Source organism: Zootoca vivipara, chromosome 2, assembly GCF_963506605.1.
Source record: "Zootoca vivipara chromosome 2, rZooViv1.1, whole genome shotgun sequence".
Lineage (NCBI taxonomy): Eukaryota > Metazoa > Chordata > Lepidosauria > Squamata > Lacertidae > Zootoca > Zootoca vivipara.
The window spans coordinates 116,322,940-116,349,069 of NC_083277.1; the positions used below are offsets into that span (position 1 = coordinate 116,322,940).

Consider the following 26,130-nt stretch of genomic DNA (forward strand, 5'->3'; position numbering starts at 1 on the left):
CACGCTTTTGCGCGTGTGTGAAGCGCCGATAGAGCGCTTCTGCGCACGCACGCGCTGCGCAGGTCGCACCTGTGCATCCGTCACCGCGGAACCCAGATGTAAACACTTTCGGGTCCACGGCGTTTGTAAACGGAGGCGTTCGTAAATGGGACTGTTTGTAAACCGAGGTACCACTGTAACAACTTTGGAAACACTCTGGTGTGAACCAAGTTGCCCCCTTTTGTACGGTGGAATCCTAATAGTCCATTTAAAGTTCTATGAGCTAATAGTGTGCTTGATTGCAGACCATTTGCCTGTTCATACAACAGTTTTAATATTTGGGAAAGGCTCGTCTTTTGGAAGAGCTCTTGTGGGCTTCTCTTCTGGTTCTCTGGCATCCAGCTTTAATCTTAGGACATGTCCACACCAGTGTTCCTTATTATATTTCATGTTCCCACCCCTCCCTTGCCCTTACTTTTTAAAAGTAAGGATCTGAACCATTACATACTTGATCATGGCCAAACTTTATCATGGTATTAAATGCCAAACATGTTCTGCGTGTTCATGCCTCCACATTTAAGGATTGTGGGCTTGGGATTCTCTCGCCCAAGCAATGCTGAATTTGCACATAACTGCATCCATGCACCCACAGGCTGTTCTGCTGGATAGTAGAGTATCACATTTAGCCCAAATGGAGACCTTCTTTCAACTTCCTTTTGCCCATTCTTACCTGGTAGGGATTGCCAGCCTATGCCCACCTTGATTGTTGGGCTACAGCTCCCACAATCCTTGGCCATGCTGGTTGAGTGTGAGTGGAGTTGGGAGCCCAGCAATCCGGAGAACCACATCTTTCCCCTGCTGCAAGTTTAGTATTCAAATTGAGCAGTCCTAATGGCAGCCCTAATGGCCTCGGTCCAGTATACCTGAAGGAGCATGTCCAACCCCATTGTTCTGCCCGGACACTGAGGTCTAGCGCCGAGGGCCTTCTGGTGGTTCCCTCGTTGCAAGAAGCCAAGTTACAGGGAACCAGGCAGAGGGCCTTCTCAGTAGTGGTGGAACGCCCTCCCACCAGATGTCGAAGAGAAAAACGTCTACCAGGCTTTTAGAAGACATCTGAAGGCAGCCCTGTTTATGGAAGCTTTTAATGTTTAATAGATTGTTGTATTTTAATATTTTGTTGGAAGCTGCCCAGAGTGGCTGGGGAAACCCAGCCAGATGGGCGGGGTATAAATAATTTATTATTATTATTATTATTATTATTATTATTATTATTATTATTTTATTCAAATGTTCATTGCATCTAATAATCACTGATGTCACCATGCCTGCTGCCTGGGCTCTCTTTTCAATGATTTGATTACACTTGTTTGTTTAGAAATGCCGGAAGATGCTGGGAGAATTCACAGGACCTTCATGTGGCGTCGATGGCCCTTTCACCCCGGATGTTCATTTTTGGTGCTGCATTTTATTTTTTACCACCTTTATCCTGTCGAGTACGCTGAAGAGATTTAAGACCAGTAACTATTTTCCAACAAGAGTAAGTAGATAGCAGCAAATTTAAACCCCTGACAAGTGTGTTACAGGCAACCCCAAACTTCGGCCCTCCAGATGTTTTGGACTACAATTCCCATCATCCCTGACCACTGGTCCTGTTAGCTAGGGATCATGGGAGTTGTAGGCCAAAACATCTGGAGGGCCGCAGGTTGGGGGTGCCTGCTGTGTTACAATGACTGGCTGAATTACTTTTCTCTGTCCTGCATAATTACCACATTACCCTGGTCACATGGACAGGCTGCAATTTTGTGTGTGTGTATATAGGGGGGGGGGAGGACTTTCTGCTTATCTTCACCTTTACCTTGTGTGGTAAATTAAGGCACCTGGCATTTACCATGGGGAGGGCCAATAGGTGGCCCTCTTTGTAGCCAGCATCTGGAGCAATGGCAAAGGAGAGGCATTGCTTCTCTCTCTTTCACAATGGCAGAGTACAGAGTTATAGCAGATACAATACGGTAAGCAGCAGCAGGTGAGGGTCAGGTATCAGGGAGGGGCAAAGTTAGGGTTGCCACCTCCCCTCCTCTTCTATTTCCTGGTCAGCAACAGAAATGTGACTGACAGGAGATCAGGTGAACGGAGGCTCCTCACCTCACTATGCCATTTGCTACCGAGTGCAGAGACTTCATGGGCTGTATGAAGGAACTAATGAACTAAACGAGACATTTTACTTGCTTGGGTTCTGTGCTCAGCTTTTACCTGCATTTTGAGTTGTAATCTGGATTCAATTAGACAAAGCGTTTTCTGTGAATGTTGCCCCACCTAGGCTGGTATTGTAACCCCCCCCCCAAAAAAATCTGCCCTTACAGTATGTGGCTTGGCTCTCCTGCTTTTAGGGCATTTTTTTTAGTATCCACCTATTCTTGACTTTTGCTAACTTATTTAATTATTTTATTTATGCATTTACACCCTACCTGTCTTCCAAGGTGGCGGGCACAATTCTCTGCCTCCTGTGAGATGGGTTAAGCTGAGAGAAAGTGATCATCCAGGTAGCTTCATGGCTGAGTGGGAATTTGAACCCTTCCTCCAAGGTCTCAGTCTGACTCTCTAACCCAGGCACCCCCAACCTGCAGCCCTCCAGGTGTTTTGGACTACAATTCCCATCTTCCCCGACCACTGGTCCTGTTAGCTAGGGATCATGGGAGTTGTAGGCCAAAACATCTGGAGGGCCGCAGGTTGGAGATGCCTGCTCTAACCACTACACCACAGTGGCTCTCATACTGCATTGTGTTCTGGATTGTGTGCATTAATTTGCAAATAGGATAGTGTGCAAACAGTCCTGCATTGCAGTGAAGGGGCTTAACTCATGGTTTTCTGGCCTGCAGTCCTTTTCAGCCCCTGTCTCAGCCATCTGCATGCTAATTAACCTGCTAAGTGCTCTGATAACCAACATATATCCTCTTGCTGAGCCCTCTCTCGCTCTTTTTTTTTTTTTTGCAATAGGTTCGTTCAGCAGTAGGTGATTTTGCTATTTTCATTACCATTGCTACCATGGTTATAATTGACTACTTAGTTGGAGTCCCATCACCAAAGCTACATGTTCCCAGGGTCTTCAAGGTAGGCACCTTTCTTTTGATGATAGATTTGATGTGGCTTCTTAAGTGCAGCTAGCTTTTTGGTATGGAAAATAAGATATGTCCATGTGATTGGGGCAGAAGAGGACAGCACCGTCCCAGGTTTTGTCTCTGTTCTGGGGGAGAAGTAATATTTCATAGCTAAATGTGCCATAGGGGGAACTGAGGTTTGGAGTTGTGTTTACTAATTGCAGTGGATTGGGCAGAGAGATGAAGCTAGATAATTTAAGACTCTGGGCTTAAATGTCTTAGACAACACCTGCAGTATTCCTATACCTTTTGCTGAGAGGGGTACTGGACACCTGCCTTGATGGGCATAGGTAGATTACAGATGAGGCAAGGTGTAGAGCAGGCACGTCCAACAGGTAGATCATGATCTACCGGTAGATCACTGGACATCTGTGGTAGATCACTGGCTCCCGCCAAAGCAGCTCAACAACTTTAGCTCCCCTAAAAAAAAGCTCAACATTTTTGCCCTGCACCCCCCAAAAATGTGGCTTTCTTTCACCCTAAAAGAAGGTCAACAACTTTGACCTGAACCCAAAAAAACCAGGGCTTTCCTCCTCCATAAAAAGCTCAACAACTTCGACCTGAACCCCCCAAAACAGGCCTTTCCTTCATAGAAAAAGTTCAACAACCTTGACCTGAAGCCCCCAAAAGGGGGTAGATCACTGCCAGTTTTTACCTCTGTAGTAGATCACAGTCTCTTGGGAGTTGGCCACCCCTGGTGTAGAGTACAGGAGGCAAGAGGAATTCATGGCTTGAAATAAGCAGGTGGGTGTTTAAAAGCAGAGTGGGAAGCAGAAAGATGAAAGCACTAAAGAATTGTAGAATTGGAGGAAGCCTTGATTGAAATAGAAGTTGGTGGCTCTGTCGTTCAGTCAAGCCAGAAGTGACACTGTAGAAACAAGCAAAAGTCGTGGACAGTCCCATCATAACTGAAAATGCTTGAAAGATGCTTGTGCATGGTAAAATATTTGTGTCTTGCACGTGCACCATACAAATTTAAACACTATGGACCAGGACTATGTGTCAATAATGTAGCAAGAAACAGTCTATAATGGCCATCTGCTCCTGGGTAGCAATTTGCTTTTACAGTTCTACTCTACATACCTCTGCAGCAGGCATGGTCAAACTTGGCCCTCCAGATGTTTAGGGACTACAACTCCCATGATCCCTAGCTAACAGGACCAGTGGTCAGGGATGATGGGAATTGTAGTCTCAAAACATCTGGAGGGCCAGCTTTGGCCATGCCTGCTCTACAGCAATATATGGTATTGCTTTATTATATATAATACAATATAACAGTTCTACTATGATAAATAAGGGACGCAGGTGGCGCTGTGGATTAAACCACAGAGCCTAGGGCTTGCTGAGCAGAAGGTCGGCGGTTTGAATCCCTGCGATGGGGTGAGCTCCCGTTGCTCGGTCCCAGCTCCTGCCAACCTAGCAGTTTGAAAGCACGTCAAAGTGCAAGTAGATAAATAGGTACTGCTCTGGCGGGAAGGTAAATGGTGTTTCCGTATGCTGCTCTGGCTCGCCAGAAGCAGCTTTGTCATGCTGGCCACATGACCTTGAAGTTGTACGCCGGCTCCCTCGGCCAATAACGTGAGATGTGTGCCGCAACCCCAGAGTCGGTCACAACTGGACCTAATGGTCAGGGGTCCCTTTACCTTTACCTTAAGAAAAACACCCCAAGGTTGGATTCAGGGGGCCATGTTTATTCTTCTCTGCAATTAACTTTTTGCTTTGTGAAGCCTAAAGCCCTCTGCTGAACTTGGCATGTGGCTCAACTCCACATTCCCTTAAGTGGTGGTATTCAAATGTCCTCCCCATCACAGTGCTAAGGAACCCCAGCATGGCCAGCTGTGGGATCCCTACATGTTGCGGATGAATCTTGAGCTTATTCTGGAGTACACAGTTCAAGAATTCTCTCCAGGTGTGTGTTATAGGGAAAGATTGGTAATGGCAAATTGGATGTCTTTTGGGTCGTTTGCCTGTCGTTACCCACCTTCTCAGTGAGAACCTCCACTAATTTTGTGAGGGTTTCCCATTGTTGCTAGGATCAAAGTTTGAAAACCACTGCCTGTGGGTATTGTTACTAGACAAAAGTAACCAATCAGGATTGCTGACCGCAGGGGCTGCTGCATGACTTATTGAATACAGCACCAGAGTAGGTCTGCTGTCCTCTCTTTTCATAGCTGCCAAGTCTCCCGTCTTCCCCGGGAAACCCCCGTTTTTCTAGATGTTCTCATCTGAAAAAACGGATTTTTTTGTTTTCCCCCGGTTTATTCTGGCGCGACGGCCATTTTGGAACTGGGCGGAGCATGCTCAGAAGCGACTTTTGATGCAGCTCTGCCCAGTTCCAAAATGGCTGCAGTGCGACTTCTGGCGCGACGGCCATTTTGGAACTGGGCAAAGCAGCATCAAAAGTCACTTCTGAGCATGCTCCGCCCAGTTCCAAAATGGTGGCAGTGCTACTTCCGGTCTGCTACGTCCAGTCTGGTCCCTTATTCCTCCCACAGGAACTTGGTAGGTATGTCTTTCTTTTCCCATACCTCTCTCTGGTCACGCAGGCCTCTTGTTGTATTGTAGCCTTCTCCAGCCAGGTGCCCTCTAGATGTTTTTGATGGCAACTTCCCTATTTTATTTATTTTATATTATACAGTATTTACCAATAACATTGTGCCCGTTATCATATTTAATACATCCAAGGTTTACAATTGATCTCTTCCATATTGACTACGGGACCCGGGGGGCGCTGTGGTCTAAACCACTGAGCCTAGGGCTTGCTGATCGGAAGGTCAGCTGTTTGAATCCCTGTGACAGGGTGAGCTCCTGTTGCTCGGTCCCAGCTCCTGCCAACCTAGCAGTTCGAAAGCACGTCAAAGTGCAAGTAGATAAATAGGTACCGCTCCGGCGGGAAGGTAAACGGCGTTTCCGTGTGCTACTCTGGTTTCACCAGAAGTGGCTTAGTCATGCTGGCCACATGACCTGGAAAAACTGTCTGCGGACAAACGTCGGCTCCCTCAGCCAGTAAAAAAAGATGAGCGCCACAACCCCAGAGTCGTTCGCGACTAGACTTAACTGCCAGGGGTCCTTTACCTTTACCTTTTTATATTGACTCCAGTATAAAATGCACATTGCCCAAATAAGTTGGAACTTCCATAATCTCTGGCTATTGGCCATGCTGGAAGGGGCTGATGGGAGCTGGAGCTCAACAGCATGTGGAAGGCGATGGATTGAGGAAGAGTGGTACCTTGGAACTTGAACGTAATCCGTTCCGGAAGACCATTCAACCTCTGAAACGTTCTAGTTCCGAGCTGCAGCTTCTGATTGGTTCCTGCTGCCAGTGGAAGCTGCTTCAGATGTTTGCGTTCTGAGGGACGCTCGAAAACTGGAGCACTTCTGAGTTTTCAGCTATCGGGAAACGAAACGTTCAGCAATGGAGCCGTTCGAGTTCCTAGGTGCCACTGTCTTTCATAGGGCATAGGCCTATTGCCAGGATATGTGTACCTGATCTGATGAGTGTCTCAAAACTGTGAATCCTTAGGGTCCTATCAAAATGTCTGACCCCCCTAGCATATGGAGAGCATTTTTAAATCCTAGAATTTTCAGGACAACAAGAAGAATAGCAGCTGAGACTGGGCTGTGCACAAACACTGTGTATTATTCTGCAGCCAACAAGAGATGACCGTGGGTGGCTCATTAGTCCAATTGGTGAGAATCCCGGGTGGACAGTAGCAGCAGCTATCATCCCAGCTCTGCTCTGCACCATACTGATATTTATGGACCAGCAGATCACTGCGGTTATTGTGAACAGGAAGGAACATAAGCTTAAGGTAATAGTATACTTTGCTTGTTGAGGTCTGCAATACTTTTATTTCTGTTACTATGATATGAGAAGTAGACTCTTGCTGCCTACTAGGCAGCAGCATTGTGGTGGCATTAAAAGGCTCAGATGAAAGATACTTAGTCATGCTCTTTAATTTCAGTGGGTCTGCTCTGAGTAAAATGCCACCCATTGGTTTTAATCAGTGCTTTGGTCCCATTGCTATTAGTAGCACATTAGACTAATGTAAGCCTCAGTGATTTTAATGGGACTAAAACATTACTACTAAAGCTGCAATCCTTATCTGGGAGTAAATCTCATTAATCTCAATGGGTCTTGCTTCTGAGTAGGCATGTTTAGGATTGCAATGTACAACTGGATGCAACCTCTTGCTTGCAGGTATATTATATATATATATATATATATATATATATATATATATATATATATATATATATATATTCTTTGTCATCCTAATCTTCAGGTTTGGGGAAGTGCATACCAATTTTAAAGCTCAAAAATTAGAGAAATACAAATCCATTAATAGCTTTTTTGGAAGCTGGTGTACTTCACCCTTGCAGTCCCCTTGCTTAGGACTTCACTTCTGGGTTTTGTGTATGTAAAAGAGAGTATTTCTTGTTGCGGTGATCACTATTCAATTAAGGCTGCAATCCTGGGGACATTTACCTGGAAGCAACTCTCAAGGCAGTAGGGCTTCCGTAAGCATGCTCTTAAAATGGCAGTCTGGAGTCCTTGGCTTTTGAGTAAGTTTACTTGCTGTTTCAAACTCAAGTTCAATATTCTACTTCATGAATTAATCCCCCCTCACTGCCCAACAAGCAGGTGTACAGTCATACCTTGGTTTAAGTACGCTTCGGTTTGAGTACTTTCAGTTTAAGTACTCCGCGGACCCGTCTGGAATGGATTAATCCACTTTCCATTACAGTGGTACCTCTACTTACGAATAACTCTACTTACGAATGTTTCTACTTACGAATGGAGCTCCGTCCGCCATCTTGGATGCGGTTTAGATAGGATTTTTTCTACTTACAAATTTTTAGATAGGGTTGCTTCTACTTACGATTTTTTTCTCCCAATGCATTCCTATGGGATTCGACTTACAAATGTGCGTTCGGAACGCATTAAATTCGTAAGTAGAGGTACCACTGTACTTTCAATGGAAAAGTTCACCTCGGGTTAAGTACGCTTCAGGTTAAGTACAGACTTCCGGAACCAATTGTGTACTTAAACCACTGTACTACCTTTCTATTTCTGACAAACTGAAGTACCTGTCATTAGATACCTTAAGTCATGCATGTGCACACAAAATTGCTGGCATAATGCAGCCGATTGGTGATCATGCCTTTTTGATTCATGCCTTCCTCATGGCTTCTCCACTGTTCCTAGGAGCCATGTATTGCACATGTACACAGATCAGCACTAGAAGATATATGGTGCAAGAATAGCAGTGAGGGAAAGATCAAACCCAAATAGAACAAGAAGCAAAATAAACAAACGTTTTGCATTCAAAAGATTTCCAGGTTTCAACATTTTCAGAAGGGGCTGACAAAGCTCATGCCTGAAACCTCTGGAGAACTGCAGCGATTCAACACAGACAGTACTAAGCTAAATTAAATGAAAACGAGTCTGTATAAGACAGCTTCTTGTGTCCTTATGACTGACTGCATTTATGAGTTGATTTGATAAATGTAGCTCTGCAATTACAGTAACACATGCAAGCAGAGGCCATGGAGACGAAATTGCCTTTAACTGGCAGTGAGAGTTGTATGGGTAGGAAAGCAGATGTCCTATGAATGGGAGCCCCAAAGGGTGAGCACCACAGCTGAAAAGGCCCTCCTGAGCATCTTTATACCACAGTTCTTAACAATGTCAAGGAAGGCTGAGCAAGAGCACGACCTTCTGGGTGCATCTCATGCTACTACATTTTTGCAATGTAACGAATAAAAACTGTTGTTCCACTCAATCAAATGCCTTCCTGGCAGCCAGAAACACATAATTCATGCTTCAAACAAAATAAAAGAATTCCTTCCAGCAGCATCTTAGAGACCAACTAAGTTTGTCATTGGTATGAGCTTTCGTGTGCATGCACACTTCTTCAGATACCAAGTGTGCATGCACATGAAAGCTCATAACAATGACAAACTTAGTTGGTCTCTAAGGTGCTACTGGAAGGAATTCTTTTGTTTTGTTTTGACTACGTCAGACCAACATGGCTTCCTACCTGTAACTATAATTCATGCTTGTTTCTGTTGATATTCACTTTCAACAATTACATTTATTCCTTTTCTCATGTTGTGAACTGAAGCCCAACTGCTTCTAAACTCTGGCGGTGATTAATATATTTAGAAAAATTCCACAAGTGGCCAATACGACCACTTATTTTATTTTCATCTTTTCAAGTATTTGAAAAATGGGAACAGGTCTGATAATTACCTAAGAATTCTGTGATAAGTATTAGTCTTACAAAAATCTGTTATAAAATTGCTTGGAAACCAACAGTTTATTGGGTTGTTTCAATAAACAAATAACCTGTCTCATGTTTTCTTCCATAGGTAGGCTGTTTAACATTTCCTCATCTGCACTGCTAATTTTAGGTATATCCAGATCACACACAAAATGCCCTCATTAGATCTAGGTTATCTGATGAATAAACGGCTTTATAAAATTCAAAAGGCAAAGTTACAATTTCTTTTTTTGTTTTGTTTTTGATAATCTCTTTCCCTGTTCTAAATTCATCAAGATGGTAATGTTCCTCTCTTGTTTGTCCACAAACGTGCTAGCAAACTTACTTATCAGCTTTATTGCCTTTCTTGAAATAGGCCTGCTTAATAAATAAGTAGATAACGTTCTGCTTTTAAAACAACTTGCAAAACCCAACAGTTTTCTCTTGACCTCCCAGCAGATCTCAGGGTATGGGAAAATACATTTGGGAGAAAGTGTGCTCTCTAAGAGATTGTGTGTGTGTGTGTGTGTGTGTGTTTTTTTTTAACTAGTTCAAAGTATTGCCCAAAGTGAAAGAATCTTGTATGTGACAGAGGTTGGATAATCTGCTTCTTACTTGCTGTCATCTTCCATGGTATGAAGAACTGGAGCCTGACCTTTGCCATCAGGTGTCCTGTGACCTCTGTTGCATTTCAAGCATGTGACAAACCTTTCTCTATAACTAGTTAGTACCGTGTTTCTCCGAAAATAAGCCATACCCCGAAAATAAGCCATACCCTGAAAATAAGCCATAGTGATAGGCAGTTTAACCTTGTAGGTTAAACTGTACCATACTTAATAAAAAAATAAGACATCCCCTGAAAATAAGCCACTGTGTTGTTGTTTTTGAGGGTGTCTTATTTTTGGAGAAACACGGTATTTGATAACTCTCTGAATATATAAGCTTCTAGCTGCCATCTGCTAATGACTTATATCTCCACAGAAAGGGGGAGGCTACCACTTGGACCTTCTAACGGTGGGCGTCATGATTGGTGTGTGTTCAGTGATGGGGTTGCCCTGGTTTGTTGCTGCCACCGTTCTTTCCATCAGTCACGTGAACAGCCTCAAACTGGAGTCCACCGTGGCAGCTCCTGGAGAGCAACCTAAATTCCTGGGCATACGCGAGCAAAGAGCTACTGGATTGATGATTTTTATACTAATGGGCCTCTCGGTTTTCATCACTGGTGCATTGCAGGTAAAAGGAACATTCAAGGTTACAATATGTCAATGACCCCATTTTTGGGGGAAGCTCTGTAATTAGATGGTGTTGAGAAACCAGCTTCGGCAATAGCGATTAACTCTGGATTTCTGTTCCAGAAGTGCACAAAATGGTATTTGCAGAAGGTGTTTTGGAGTGATGGCCTCATTAAATGAGGGCTTGATTTCCTTTCTGCTCCTCAGACTATAGGTACCTAGAGCACAGCTTTTTCTGCATCAAGTTGGAGCCAGATACTCAAAATAGCAAAAAGATCCTTTCTCTCAGCTCCCATCTGCTACTAAATTGACATGTAGACAATTGCACAGTTAGATCCCAATAAGTGTTAGGATTGCGGCCCATGTCTTTGCTCAGTCTGCATTTCATTGACAAGATAAGGGTTGAAAGAGTTGTCAGGAGATATCACAGAGGCAGGGAGGAGAGGCTGAGAAGGCAGATTTAAGCTTTCTTGGTGGGTCATTTAATATTATTTGCCAATAGAATGACAGCTAGGAGCTGTGCTTCAAGAGGTAGATGCATCCTATTAAGTGTGCCCCACAAATAAATATATAACTCATCTGTTTGTAATGCAAAGTTTGCTGCTTATTAGTTGTAGTTGTCTCTATTGACTTTTCACAACCAAGCCTTTATGAATTTTGCACTGTGCTTTTAAATGCTGTTTTTACTGTTCTTGCATGCTGTTTGGAGTGTTATTTTGGCAGAAGGTATGGTGTATAAGTGCTTGAAGTGAATGAATAAATGAATAAATATTGGAATGGTGTGTGTACTCTCTTTCCAGTTTATACCTATGCCTGTCCTCTATGGAGTGTTCCTATACATGGGTGTTTCTTCCCTGGATGGAATTCAGGTATGCAGTTTTACTGACTACAAGGAATCACAAAAAAAGAGGCAGATCAACACAATACACATTAGAAAAAGCAGTCTGGATATGTTCCACCATCTATTAAAGGAAGAACTTTCTTCTTTCCCCTATGTTTCTTTTCCTCTTTTTTTACCCTCCCCCGAATATCAATTTCAGTATTCCATCTTCTACTTCCACCCATCCTTTCCTTTCCCTTCACTCTTTCACACTACCCTGCCTTTTTTCCAAGGAACTCGGGCCAGTATATGTGACTCTCTTCCCATTTTATATTCACAATATCCTGGTGAGGTATATTCTATATCAGAGAGGGAGTTAGAATTATCGTAGGTTAGACTGAGAGATGGTATCTGGCCCAAGATAAGCTTCTTGGGGACCTAGTCAAACACTCTAGCTAGCACAGGCATAATGTCTCATGTTCTTTACCTGGGTGGGAGTTGGTTGTTATGCACCTGAAGACTTGAAGTTGGCAAAGGCCCCGGAAGGGTGCAGTGTTCCTCTCTGTGCAGCAGACACAGATTTCCACAGACCTAGAAGGGATCCTTTCTTGTGAGGCTTCAGCCCTATATACCTTCAGGTCGGACACTGAGGTCTAGCTCCAAGAGCCTTCTGACTCTTCCCTCATTGCGAGAAGTGAAGTTACAGGGAACCAGGCAGAGGGCCTTCTTGGCGAATGCCCTGCAGGCACATCCAACAGGTAGATCGTGATCTACGGGTAGATCACTGAACCTCTGTGGTAGATCACTGGCTCCCCCCAAAGAAGCTCAACAAGTTTTGCTCCCCTCAGAAAAGCTCAGCATTTTTCCCCCGTACCCCTAAAAATCGGGTCTTCCTCTTCCTAAAAAGCTCAACAACTTCAACCTGAACCCCTAAAAAACGGGCCTTCCCCCTTCCTTAAAAAAACTCAACAACTTTGACCTGAACCCCCCAAAAGGGGGTAGATCACTGCCAGTCTTTAACTCTGTGAGTAGATCACAGTCCCTTGGGAGTTGGCCACCCCTACCCTATGGAATGCCCTTCTGTCAGATGTCAAAGATAAATAATTATACTACCTTCTGAAGACGTCTAAAGGCAGCCCTGTACAAGGACACTTTTAATGTGTGATGTTTTGTTGTTTATGTATATTCAGTTGGAACCTGCGCAGAGTAGCTGGGGCAACCAAGACAGATGGGCGGGGTACAAAAAATATTATTATTTATTATTAGGCCTCCCCAACTGTAGCAACTCACAGCTATAATATAAGAGCACAACAATAAAACAATACATAGCATCCAGTGCATTGAAAGCACAGCATCCAAAACAGTACAGGTATATTTTGTAATTCATATAATAATATTAGTTGTGTATGTCTTAATTACTCCTCTTCTCCTTGTTTTGCATTCCCGCCTGCCCCCCCCCCCCAGATGTATAACAAGTCTTATTGTAGTGGGCTTTTGCCCTTTGGAACTAACACAAGGGTGTAGAAATGACTTGAATTTCATTTTTGTTGGCAGTAATCTCAAACCTCTGATGTAACACTGCACAGTCTGTTATGTCAAAGATTAGGATAGTGGAGTCTGCTTGACCTCAGCCGGCCCTCAGCCAGCCCCAACCTGCTTGCCTTCTCACTTACAACCAGTCCAGGGAGTAGCATGGCTGGTCAACTTCATAGTCATAGTGATGCCTTTGTAGGACTCAGCAGAGAGGAGGCTGGGGACAACTCCAGAATTAGTTTGTTTTGCCTTTCACTGGCTCTGTTGGTTTCTCAGCCCCTTCCACATTTGTGCCTTTCCAACACTGTGCATAAAAATAAAGGCTGCTTCATACGCAGTGTTGACACTGCAAGTTCCAGTGTGTGTGAAAGAGACAAAACATGTTGTTGTTTTTTTTGGGGGGGAGTGTCTTGAGTGTATAATTTTTTAAAGAAAATCTCAAAGTGGTGAACAAACTATAACGAAATAGCAAAATAAAACATTACAAATGAAAGTAAGTATGAAATACACATTTAAAGAAACATAATTAGCAAGAAAGCAAATGTCATCTTAAACATATACCTAAAAAAATAAAGATTACCGCAAAACTATACATTAAAGGGTTATTAGCAACCAAACAAAATGGCCGAAACAGAAGCTGCACCCACTTCTACCTGCACATCTCCAGTAACATCTCCAGTCAGTAGTGTTGCTGCTGCTTGCCAGGAGGTAGAGGGGCAGGAGCGAGGCGGTACTGAGGTTGGCATGGTGCAAATGCACTGAAAGGAGTGCAGGATGGGCTCCACGGGTGCATATTCACTGTGCTGACCTCATAAATGCCTCGCCCCTTTACCCTGTACTTCCAGGTAAGCAGCAGCAATGCAATGGAGGTCAGGTGAGAGGCAGCAGCCGACAATGTCTTCTGCTACGGAATGGGCTGCAGCTCCCTGCCTTTGGCAATGGGTGGCTTTCTTGCCTTTCAGTGTGACAGAAATCCCTTTTATTTATTAATATGAGAGATAAGAACTGGAAGACAGGGAATCATTTTCTAATAAAATGGAAAGGGCATTCTAGTGAAGATTAATATTGCTTTCAGGCTACACCCACATGCCAAAGGCATTTTGCATCTGTGTCTTGTGTGGAAAATGCCCTTAGCTATTTTATAAGGGTTTGTGTAAGGCAGTTCATGAAGTAGGCACTCTAGAGCAGCGTTTCTCAACCACTGTTCCGTGGCACACTAGTGTGCCGCGAGACGCTGGCTGGTGTGCCGCGACGTGCAGCGACGAGAAGGGTGATTTGCATTGTCACGTGCCTGGCGGCTGCCAATACTCAGCACTGACCCGCCGGAAAGCAATATTTGGCAAGTGTTTCTTATAGTCATAATTATAATATAGGGCGGCACAGAGTTAAATTTTTTAACTTTTTTAATGGTGGTGTGCCTTGTGATTTTTTTCACGGAACAAGTGTGCCGTGGCCCAAAAAAGGTTGAGAAACACTGCTCTAGAGTAATTTATGCCTTGTTTCAAATGCTTGGTTTATTCTGTTGTATGCTCTTCCTAGTTCTTTGATCGCCTGAAGCTCATTGGAATGCCAACCAAGCACCAGCCGGACTTCATCTATCTTCGACACGTTCCATTGCGAAAAGTGCACCTCTTCACTGGCATCCAAATGACCTGCCTCATTCTTCTCTGGGCTATTAAGGCATCTCGTGCTGCTATTGTCTTTCCCATGATGGTAAAAACCGATAACTTAATGCTGAACAGGCCATAATGTTATCACGTGGACCGAGATTGCACCTGTAAAAATTGGCCTCTGTTTTTGTGTCTTGCTCCTGTTAAAAAGCCCCATTTATTAATGGGAATTCTGCTCCCCAAATGGCTTTTGTGTCCTTAGCATATTTATTTGGTTACACGGTATTTATAAGTCAGTGTACATAGTGGATAACAGCAGTCGTACCAGAAGGCAGGTTAGCCACCCACAATTTAAGCAAATTGGAAGGGGTGGAAGGTGTCAGTAATACCACCACGAATATAAACATGGACTCTGATCTAACATCTGTGTGCAGTCCAGTTCAAATAGTTGGCAGTAGTTCCAATCAGCCTTATTTGGGGGGTGGGGGGAGAGATTCAATTCAGTTCCTCGCTGTCCCCGGTGCTGGCCCAATATATTTTGCTCCCTGAAGCAGAGCCCAAATTGTTCCCTCCCCACTAGGGTCAACACTTTTGAAATTTTTGCTGCAACACCAATTCCTGCCTTCATCTATCCTTCATCTGTCCCCATGGTGTTGTCTAAACCAAGTTGCTTTGCCCTGCTGCATGGAGAGCCGGCCCTGGCTTCCCCTTCGTAATAGCTGATTAAAAGGTAAAGGGACCCCTGACCATTAGGTCCAGTCGTGACCAACTCTGGGGCTGCGCGCTCATCTCGCATTATTGGCCGAGGGAGCCGGCGTATAGCTTCCAGGTCATGTGGCCAGCATGACAAAGCCGCTTCTGGCAAACCAGAGCAGCACATGGAAACACCGTTTACCTTCCCGCTGTAGCGGTTCCTATTTATCTACCGTATATTCCGGCATATAAGACGACTGGGCGTATAAGACGACCCCCAACTTTTCCAGTAAAAATATAGAGTTTGGGATATACTCACTGTATAAGAAATACGACCCGGTGTATAAGACGACCCCTGACTTTTGAGAAGATTTTCCTGGGTTAAAAAGTAGTCTTATATGCAGGAATATACAGTACTTGCATTTTGACGTGCTTTCGAAGTGCTAGGTTGGCAGGAGCTGGGACCAAGCAACAGGAGCTCACCCCCTCACAGGGATTCGAACCGCCGACCTTCTGATCAGCAAGCCCTAGGCTCTGCGGTTTAACCCACAGCGCCACCTGTAGTTAAATCACCTGTAGTAATCACCTGTAGCTGATTACTGTAGTGCTATTGTTTGATTGCCTTAGATGGGTTACAAACATGTAACCCCCCAAATTTTGGATCACCTCCAAACTGATGCCAAAGTTCATTTTGTGCCATTTTGTCTTGAAAAGCCCATGTTTTCTACCTCCACCCCACTCAAAACTGCGTAATTAATAGACGAGAGCCAGAGGTGTTCCCCCAAACAAAATGGCGCAAAAAGGACACAAAACTTTGGCATCAGCTTGGAGGGATTCATAATTTTGGGATGGCTCTCTTGCTCCCCTGTTTGCCTCCTTGCCACAAACAAAACTCTGCAGCAAGAATGACAATCTTTGCATAACACAGGATCATGGAAGAGGAGAGTAAAGGAAATCGTGTCTTTCTCCCCCTGTCTGGTACCCTTTATCTCCTTTGTCTTCATCTGTGTATTGTTCCAGCTGGTGGATTCTCTCATTAGAGTGTGAGTGCTCTTTATCTTTTCCCGCCTTTCCATATCTCTTTCTCCTTACTCCAACAAGGTTTTGGCATTGGTCTTCGTACGGAAGGTCATGGATGTCTGCTTTTCAAAGCGGGAACTCAGTTGGCTTGATGACCTTATGCCAGAGAGCAAGAAGAAAAGATTGGACGATGCACAAATTGTGGCAGAACAAGAGAGATCAACAGAGGTAAGCAGGTTTATTTCTTGCATGTATGTGCCCACCCTTCAGAATTTGATTGTGCTGTAGCAAAGTTAGGCACCGGCTCTAAGATCCTCTTGTACTTTCTTATTATCAAGGGCGGGCACAGACATGTTACTCTTGAGACACCCGTCTTGTCATTCAAGCCCTTCCTCTTTTTATAGGGCCTTTTTGATCTTTCCTGTGCTATCACCATCTAGTTCCCCCCAACTTTCTCTTATTGATCAGTTGCCAATCCCTTACCATTTTCCACCCTAGATTCATACAGCGGCGGAGGAAGCCGCTTGGACCCCTGGGGCAGCACACCCAAGGGTGGGGTGAGCTGCCCATAGAGGTGGGGTGAGCTGCCCATATAGGCAGGACGAGGGCGGGATGAGCCACCCATGGGGTGGGGCGCACCGCGGGGCCTCTGGAATCTGCCTGCCTTCTCCTACTTAGCCGCCCTATAGCTAGGGGGGGGGAGGCAGTGTGTGGACCGTTTGGGCAGCACAGAGCCTGTGTATGCCCAAGCCACCATGTCTATCCCAGGAGAGATATGTGGCTCAGGCACGCTGCAGGCCCCATGGTGAGTGCTGCCCAGCATTTCGTCACCCCCCTCAGTAGGACACCCGGGGTGGCCTGCACCCACTGCACCCCCTTCCCCCGCCCCTGGATCTGTATAACTGTATGCACACAGCATAACTGCCAAGTACCCCATTTTCCCTGGGAAACCCCCGTTTTTACTTACCTTTTCCCGGTGGTCCCCCGTATCACTTCGTCTTCCATTTTTCTCCATTATTTTCTCCTGCCGGCGGCCATTTTTTTTCTTTCTGATTTGCCCTTCTATGGGCACCAAAAATGGCCACTGCAGGCTTCAAAAGTCTCATCTACGCATGTCCGGAAATGCGTAGACGCAACTTCCGGTGTCGTCGGTGGCCATTTTTGGTGCCCATAGATGGGCAGAGCGACACCGGAAGTTACGCCGATGCAACTTCCGGTGTCACACGGCTGCCGGTCCTGGATTCTGCAGTCCGGGACTTGGAAGCTAAGGCACACAGGCTTTCTTTGCACAATAAGGAACCCTGCAGAAAGTGGGGTCCCTATGTGTACACACACACACACACACACACACACACACACACTTTATACATTTATATGCTCTGTTCACATGTTCAGAGGAATGCATAGAGACTAAGGCTTTTTTCACATTCCTTTTTACCGTGCTTTGTTATAAAATGTTACTGTTCGATGTGCTGTTTCTCAAATCAGCCTTACGCCAGTTTTATGTGTCAAACAGGAGTCTGAAGGGATGAAAGAATCTTCGGAAGAAACTGTAGTTCAAATGCCAAATTTACTTACTGTACCAGGAGCTGGAACTCCACCACCAAAACCTCTCAAAAAAAATATCAACAGGTAAAAACACAAAATTGTGAAGCCAAAAAGAAAATATTAGCCTTTGGGAAGGTCATAAAATCAACACAAAAAGGGCATTCAATGGCACCAAATGAGTGATCAATGCTTGCTATAATTTTGGTGAATTCCAGATATCCAGAAATGGCATGTTTCCTCTTTTATTTTATTTTTTGAATATCTCTTATTTTGTGTTCCAGTGGCCTTTTACAATAGCAGGGATAGAAATTCAATTTGGCAATGCTGTGTTAATTAACATCTCTAGTGGGCAAGGAGACCATTGTCTCTATTCAGTCACAAATAAACAGAGCTGAACTTCTTGGTGAATTGCAATTCAGCAGTTTCCCACTGGAGCTTCCCTTTGAAATGGATTTCTTCAAGAATTGCCACTTTATGATCAGTGGCTGAGAGTCTACCAGGACACTCTACAACTGATCTAAATATGGCCATACTTGTTAGTCTTTCAGGTACTACAAAACTCTTGCGTTGATCTTGCATTATTTTGCAGTGCTTTTAATTTCACTGTCCTTGGAGTTAATCTCTAACATGCTTATTGCAGGCCTGACCCTTTAGAAATCAACATCACTGAAGAAATGTCTAAAACAACTTTGTGGAAGAACATCAAGCATAATGAATAAATAAATGCTCTAAATCAAGAGTAGAGGTATGGAGATTTCGCTGTACAAGTGACCCATGCAATCTTCAAGCCAGCCACCTAGAGTGGTTAATTTAAGGTACTGGTGAGAGCAGAGCATTAAACAATTTCACCCACCCCCACCCCACAAAATAGTGTTTTAAAAATAGCATGCTGGAACACAGCCTACCCAAACAGCCTACCCAAACAGCCTACCCAAACAGCTATTCCACATTCACTAAGGTGGATAGAACATAGCAGAGTGTGCATGCAGACACAAAACATTATGCTGTGGAAAGTCTTGCAATGCTACACTTTGGTTACAACAGTGGAACAATAATTAAGTAGTGTTAGGAGCTCCCTGTCTGGTAGCACATCTAATCTATTTCACACACTTGTTTCTGTGTGCAAAGGATATGACAGCGATTTGACAGTCGCTGATAGGCAAACGGACACTGTTTCTCATGCTCTCGGACTTAAGAGACATAGAACCATAGAATCATAGAGTTGGACGGGACCATGAGGATCATCTAGTCCAAGGTTTCCCAAACTTGTATCTCCAGCTGTTTTGGGACTACAATTCTCATCATCCTGTTAGTTAGGGATGATGGGAGTTGTAGTCCCAAAACTGCTGGAGACCCAAGTTTGGGAAACCCTGATCTACTCCAACACCCTGCTCTGCAAAATATAAGTCTTAAGCAGACCTCAAGGGGCAGTCATTGGTAATATGCCACCCAGTGCCGTCTTAAGCATATCTGGCGCCCTGGCGCGAAGATCCCTCCGGCGCCCCCCTGCCCCGTTTCCCAGCGCTGCTGTCTGGTGGGCACAGCCACGCAGCGCCCCCTGGCGGCCCGGCACCCTAGCGCCCTGCGCCACCCAGCCTTGCCGTAGGGCCGGCCCTGATGCCACCCTGTGTGAGGCTAAAATGTGATGCCCCCTGGCTCTGGCTTAAGGCAGGTAAACAAGGCTCTGGCAAGGTCCTAGAACCCTCCCTTCTCCTTCCCAAAGCCTGGTAAACACTTGCCTGGCTTGGGAAAGGAGACAGGAAGAGACTCTAGAACCCCGTAAGAGCCCTCATGCCTCCTCCTTCAAGCCAGGCAAGTGCTTACTGGACTTTGAGAAGGCACCCAGTGCCCCAGCGCCCCTTGTGTTACCCTAAATCGCCTTTGATAGAAGAAGATGGAGCTTGGAGAAGAAACCACATTGATTCCTACTTTCAGAATGTCCAGAACTGATATATCTCTAATAGCATGTTTTGGTTCACAGCTTTGCCATTCATGCCCCTCTGTTTTGGACGAGGAGCAGCACATGAAGATGACTCAGGGAAGAGCCAAGACATGCAGGCAAGGAAGAAAAATACTTTTGCAATGGAAAAGGGTGCAAGCAAACTGCCCCAGTACTTCCTTCACACAAGTAGCTGGGTTCATATTAAAAAGCCATTCAGAAGTGTTTTGAATATCCTTTTGTGTGCTTCAGTGGGCATCCTAATTATCTTCAGACCAGCAAATCAAGACGCACATGCAAACAATGAAAATTCAGTGTTAAAGCCTCTCTCTCTCTCTCTCTCTCTCTCTCTCTCTGTGTGTGTGTGTGTACATTTGCCGTGTTGCAGTTTCTTAGCTATAGAGAGACTGCTTAAAGTCTCCCTCTTCAGTGTCTGGTTTTTTTTAACTGCTTAAACTTTGAATGTACAACACCACCACTATGTTTGGATTTTCTTTTTTATTCTTTGTATTTACTTAATTTTTTTTTTGCAGAAATAGTTCAATTAGGGTTTGTCTGAGTTTCTGTACTGAATCACAGAAGCAACTGATAAGAGAAAACTTACAAGAATACGTGGGGTGGGGAATGGCCATGTGAAATGCTCATTTTAGAAAAAAAAATAAGTCACATTAATTTAATTCCTTTGGTTGTTGTTGTTGTTTTTGCAGCTACTTTATGCTAAAGCCCTAATTCATCAGAACATTTACATGTTTCAGTCACAATATAGACATGGGCCGAGCATATCTGTGTTGATTTGTCTGTGTGTGATGTTCATGGTCCAGGTAAATGCAGCCAAGCCATTGACTGTAGCGATGTAAATGAGCTAGCAGGCTAGAGAAGGGCAATTGTGTCAACAGCTATTGATGTCACAATTGGCACTCTCTTGACAAATCCCTGCGGCTCAATGGATTATGAGGGCAAAAGTGGACTGATATGGGGAGAGCAGCAGTTGAGCCCAGAAATGTGATCAGAAATGTTGAGTTCAAAGGTTGAGAACAGAACAACAGGCATCAAAAGTTGCCTTTCAGGTGATTGGGCCTGGAGTCTCAGTGTCTCAGTGCTTGGAAACTTTGTTCATGATATTCTTCTGCCCCTTTGAAATTAATAAGGTCAGAGCTTATTGATCTGCTAGACAGAAATTTGTTTCTTCATCATTCTGTTTTCTGTTATCTTTTGAGAACATCGGGGTTTTCAAACATGGTCCTTGTGTGCCTTTTCAGGTCAAGAAGTGGACACCCCCAAGTGTTAATTGGCAAAGAAATGATGACTAGGATGGCTGCTATTGGCCCAAGTGATTCTTGGTCAATTGAATTGATGGCATGATTTCAGGTGCCCCTAGGGCAGGTTTCAAGGAAGCCAACCAACCAGTTTGCTCCATTGGGGCCCTGTGCATTATCCACTTCTGCACATTACAAAGCAGGGACTCACTCTGCTTCCTCGCCCATCCAATCTGGTGCTTTGACTATGTGGCAGGGGGGCTGATGGTAGCATATGAGGAAGTAGTTTATGCTTCCAAAGCTGCTGGAACCTCAGATGAATGCATAGCATTTTGACCATCCTGGGTCTAGAACTTTTAGCTGGCCCCTCAAAATTCAGAGAAGTTAAAAAATTGAAACAGACAAGAAAGAGATGAGAGTGGCCTGCTGACTTTTCAGAACAAGTCAATAATATCTGCCCTGGCCTCTGCTGCCTTTTTGTACCCAAGAGCCAGGTTGTGTGTGTGTGTTGATTTCCTCATAAAGCAGAGCTCTGCAATGGCCAATCCATGCTTTGTCAAATCCTTTGAGGGACAAGGCAGGCATGATAGGCCAGGTGAGTAGGTCAGGTTCTCCAACCTAGACAGAACACTTGTCTTTTCTCAGTTGTTTCCTGTAGGTTTGTCTGTAGCAAGTTCATTGACATTTTCAGAAGTTGGACATGTGTTTATTGAGGACACATTGGGAAAGAGGGTACTAACATGGGAACAACAATACCACATGCTTAAAACTCATCTAAAGCTATTCCTTCACAGTAGAAAACCCTGGAACAGAAGTTCTGTGATGGAGACGCTTAGCAGCGATTCTTGCTCCTAAGATATTTTTTTTATGGCAGTTTATACTGCAAACCTTAAGCAGTTTCATTCCACCTAGATCTAAGTGCAATTTAGATCTGTTACCCTTCCATGAAATTGAAGCCAAACTACATTGCTCATTTCTCCTATTCTCTCCTCATCAATATTCCTTCATCTTTTGGCTTTGTGAAGAAAACCAGCATGGTGGAAAGAGTTGTGAGTCGTTTATTTTCCCTGTAAATGTTTGCCTCAAGAGTGGCTGGGGAAACCCAGCAGGATGGGCGGGGTATAAATAATAAAATTATTATTATCAAGACCCAGAATGAAGATGTGAGACTCAAGAACTGGACTGAAAAGAAGAGCACAACTTTTATTGATAGACAACATGAGCGGCAATGAGCAAAGTTCTTCCTCCTTATCCCCCTTTCAGAGTATGAGTTCTTGGTGATAAGGTGAGGGCCAGGAGGTATTGGCTCCTGCCGTCTGCTTCCTTTGGGTGACAGTACCCTGGATCAGATTCTTGTGCTGCATTGCTGACCCTTTTACACAGAGGCAAGTAAGGGAGGAGCAAGCACTTACCTACACACTTAAATCCCACTCCCCACTATTGACTGCCATCCTTGCCAGCTGATCTGGCTCTGCTTTGCAGTCTTGTGTTCCAAGGGTGTGAGCAAAGCCAGCTCTCTCACAAGCACACAAAGAGCTGTGGAGAGGTAGTCAAAGTGGTATTTTTGTCCGTTTAAAGTGGCTGTAATTGTAGGGATTCCATGCTTTAAGTCCACAAACAATACTTTGGAGATCCTGAGCCATAAGGTGGCTAGATTGGCCTCTACTAGAGCCAGGGCCTTTTCAGTATTGGCCCCAACTTGGTGGAACGCTCTTTCACAGGAGACCAGGGCCCTGCGGGATTTGTCATCTTTCCGCAGGGCCTGCAAGACAGAGCTGTTCCGCCTGGCCTTTGGGTTGGACTTAGCCTGACCCCTGTGTTTTCCTTCCTCATGGCCTGGATTTATGGACTACTTGAAATGAGGCTGCATTTTAAATTTTAATACTGTATTTTAATCTGTATTTTAATTAATTGTTTTTATGTTTTATTGTGGTTTTGTTGGTGTGAGCCGCCCTGAGCCCGGTTTTTGACTGGGGAGGGCGGGGTATAAATAAAAATTTATTATTATTATTATTATAAGCAACCTTTAAGACTGGCAGGAGATCAAAGGCGCACATTTCATATCTGGGCTGAATTCCTGATGCTGAGAGTGGTTTATGAGATTATACAACTTGAAAAGAGGCATATATTTCATGGGGAAAAGGAGGCAAGAGGTCTGTTAGGTTACACCTGTTGTCCTTGGGACCAGAGAGCATTAAATGCCCTGCAGGAATGGGCATGCTGAATTGGTCACCTAATAATCCTAACCTGGAGGCAGGTTTGGGAGACAGGATGCAAATTGTTTGCAAAGTCACTGTGAACCTCGGGGTGTATTTTTTTTTTCTGACGCAAAATTGAGATTGTCTTAAGATACTTCATTGGTGAGAACATTTAGCATTAGGATTTGCTAGTTAGGATTTCAAAAATTCTCTCCCCTGCCCAGGTAGCATTAGTGAGTAGAGCTATGGCAAGTGGTAGAGAGATAATAGCTGCCAGGTAAGGGATTGAGCCAAGGCAGAGTTTGGTGAATTAGGAACATAACTGTGATGGGATTTAGCTGGTCAGCGTAAAGCAGAGGCAGAAAATAGTGTGTTCCAGGTGAATGGTAGCAGAATCAGGCTGCTCCTTTGTCACCGATGAAATATTGTTTTGATAACTGGGATTTGGGCCACTCTTAAATTCCCATTTGCTTGGCCATTTCATTGAAGTCAGAGGAACTCCCAGTAATTGTTAGGATTGAGGTATAGATGTCAGTGGCTTGAACTTAACTGGATGGCAGGTCAAATAATGGATGGAGCTGTACCCACCAAGCACCACTTTATTGAAACGCAGTTTTGAATTTCCTTTCTGACTTGAATTTCAAAATCTCCACCACTTGACCTGCCATGAAAGTTAAGCCGAGAAAAACCAGAGTATCTTGTTAACATTTGCATTCATTCTATTCGTGGTTCTCCTTGTATGCTAAGAGACAAAACCCTTAAACTGACAATTTGCATTTTCATGCCATGAACAATCAGCAACTTTACTTTCAGTTCTACCCTAAGCATCTCCCGCTTGTCTCTGCAAAAGGGCATTGCAATATTTGCTTGACAATCTTGATAGGAGGCAAGATATGTAGCTTCTCTTGACTCTAGGGGCATCTATGGCTAAACAAAGGAAGGCAGCATGAACTTTTAGGTACCCTTTACCGTTACACTGTCTGTAGGCCAAATCATAGAGGGCTGGATGCGGGCACTGAGCAGAAAGTGACAGAAACAATCTATTTTGGTCTAATGTAGAAAGGTGTCACTCCATGAGGATCTGTGGACCTACCGGGAACCATAGTTCAGAGTGGTTGGGGATTATTCTGGACTAAAGAAGTGTGTGTGTGTGTGTGTGGGGACCTGGACTTGAAGCAGGTCCCAGCTCCGAGAAGTGAAGACTTTTATCCAAGAGCTGTTGTCTATGGGAATTTAGGAAGGCAAGGAGAAAAACACAAAGCATGGCTGGGCATAGCCTAGTGATTTTGCTTGCAAAAATTGAAATGTATAGGGTGGTATGCAACTAGGTTTTACTCTACTCTGAGTCACTGAAATCCATGCACATTACTAAAGTTAGGTCCATTAATTTCAATGGGTGAGTAAAACTTTGTTGAATGCCACCCATTCAATTAAGTGGCCCTGCCAGAGGAGGCCTATGCAAGGACTTCTACCGTACTATGATAATGGGGTTCAGAGAATTTCCAGAACAGCTCATGGGGGAGGACAAGGCTGGGCAAGCAGATGGAGTTATCTGCTTAGTGTTACATTGAACTTCTCCTATAGGGTTGGGGAATTTGTCAAGATTTACATGAATCTTAGAACATGAACTTTTGCAACCTGAGTTCTAGCTACAGGCATAGCTGTCAAGTTCTCCCTTTTTTTAAAAGGGAAATTCCCTTATGCTGAATAGGCTTCCTCGTGAGAAAAGGGAAAACTTGACAGCTATGGTTACAGGTAGGTGTTGGTCTGCCGTAGTCGAAACAAAATAAAAAAATATCATTCCAGTAGCACCTTAGAGACCAACTAAGTTTGTCATTGGTATGAGCTTTCGTGTGCATGCACACTTCTTCAGATACCAAAAAAACCATGAAAACTCATACCAATGACAAACTTAGTTGGTCTCTAAGGTGCTACTCTAATGAATTTTTAAAATTTTGTTTCGACTATGGCAGACCAACACGGCTACCACCTGTAACTAGAACTATGGAAGGCACCACATTGAGCCACATTAAATGGAAGTCCAGGTATCTGAAGAAGTGTGCATGCACACGAAAGCTCATACCAATGACAAACTTAGTTGGTCTCTACGGTGCTACTGGAAGGAATTTTTTTATTTTGCAACTTGAGGCAGAGTAGTGCATTGTCCTTCCTTCCTTCCTTCCTTCCTTCCTTCCTTCCTTCCTTCCTTCCTTCCTTCCTTCCTTCCTTCCTTCCTTCCTTCCTTCCTTCCTTTTGGTGTGTGGATGTGGAGGGTAGTCAGCTGGCTAGGATTATTTGGTAGGAAAAAATCTTTGAGCACACTGCTGTTCCTTCCTAGCGCCATTCATAAGAGAAACCGCAAACCAGTTGGGCCAACCTAAGCCTTTATCCTGAGCAATCCCCAGTATTGATGGGGAGAAGGGAAATGGCTCATAGCTGACAGGGATTAGATGACAAATGTTGCGGGGTGGGGTGGGGGTGGGCATAAGCTTGACTCCAAGTTCCACAGTATCTCCCAACAAGCTTGTTGTCTGAAAGGCTTTAGATAACAGAATCTGTGTATGTTCTTAAGGCAGGATCTGTCTTCTTTGAAAATCACAACCCACGTGAAGTGCTTCATCATCCTTATTGAAGAAGGGGGGAAATCAAATAAAGAAAAGGTGCTGGCACAATTTTTCTAGCGTATTTTTTCCTCCTATAATCGCTACATATAGAAATAGAGAGATTATTTTCTTTTTAGAAATAAAAGAAAAAAAATATTTATTTTGTTGTAAGAGATGTAATTTCAAAAAAACACTCCATGTTGTAAATAAAATATGAAAATTGGAAGATTGACTCTGGCTACTTGTTTTGTGCACGATAAAAAGTTTTGTTTGCTAAA

The 26,130-nt window shown here is 44.1% G+C and overlaps 1 protein-coding gene across 1 annotated transcript in view; it reads left to right on the forward strand.

The window, feature by feature from the left end:
- Positions 1 to 18,575, forward strand: part of SLC4A8 (solute carrier family 4 member 8) — a 74,428-nt gene extending 55,853 nt beyond the window's left edge. The window contains exons 16-24 of the mRNA XM_060271068.1: positions 1,355 to 1,516; positions 2,974 to 3,087; positions 6,785 to 6,946; positions 10,382 to 10,633; positions 11,433 to 11,501; positions 14,525 to 14,698; positions 16,390 to 16,536; positions 17,825 to 17,940; positions 18,497 to 18,575. Coding sequence (XP_060127051.1) covers positions 1,355 to 1,516; positions 2,974 to 3,087; positions 6,785 to 6,946; positions 10,382 to 10,633; positions 11,433 to 11,501; positions 14,525 to 14,698; positions 16,390 to 16,536; positions 17,825 to 17,940; positions 18,497 to 18,575 — 1,275 coding nt within the window. The remainder of the gene's footprint in view (positions 1 to 1,354; positions 1,517 to 2,973; positions 3,088 to 6,784; positions 6,947 to 10,381; positions 10,634 to 11,432; positions 11,502 to 14,524; positions 14,699 to 16,389; positions 16,537 to 17,824; positions 17,941 to 18,496) is intronic.
- Positions 18,576 to 26,130: the final 7,555 nt, after the last annotated feature.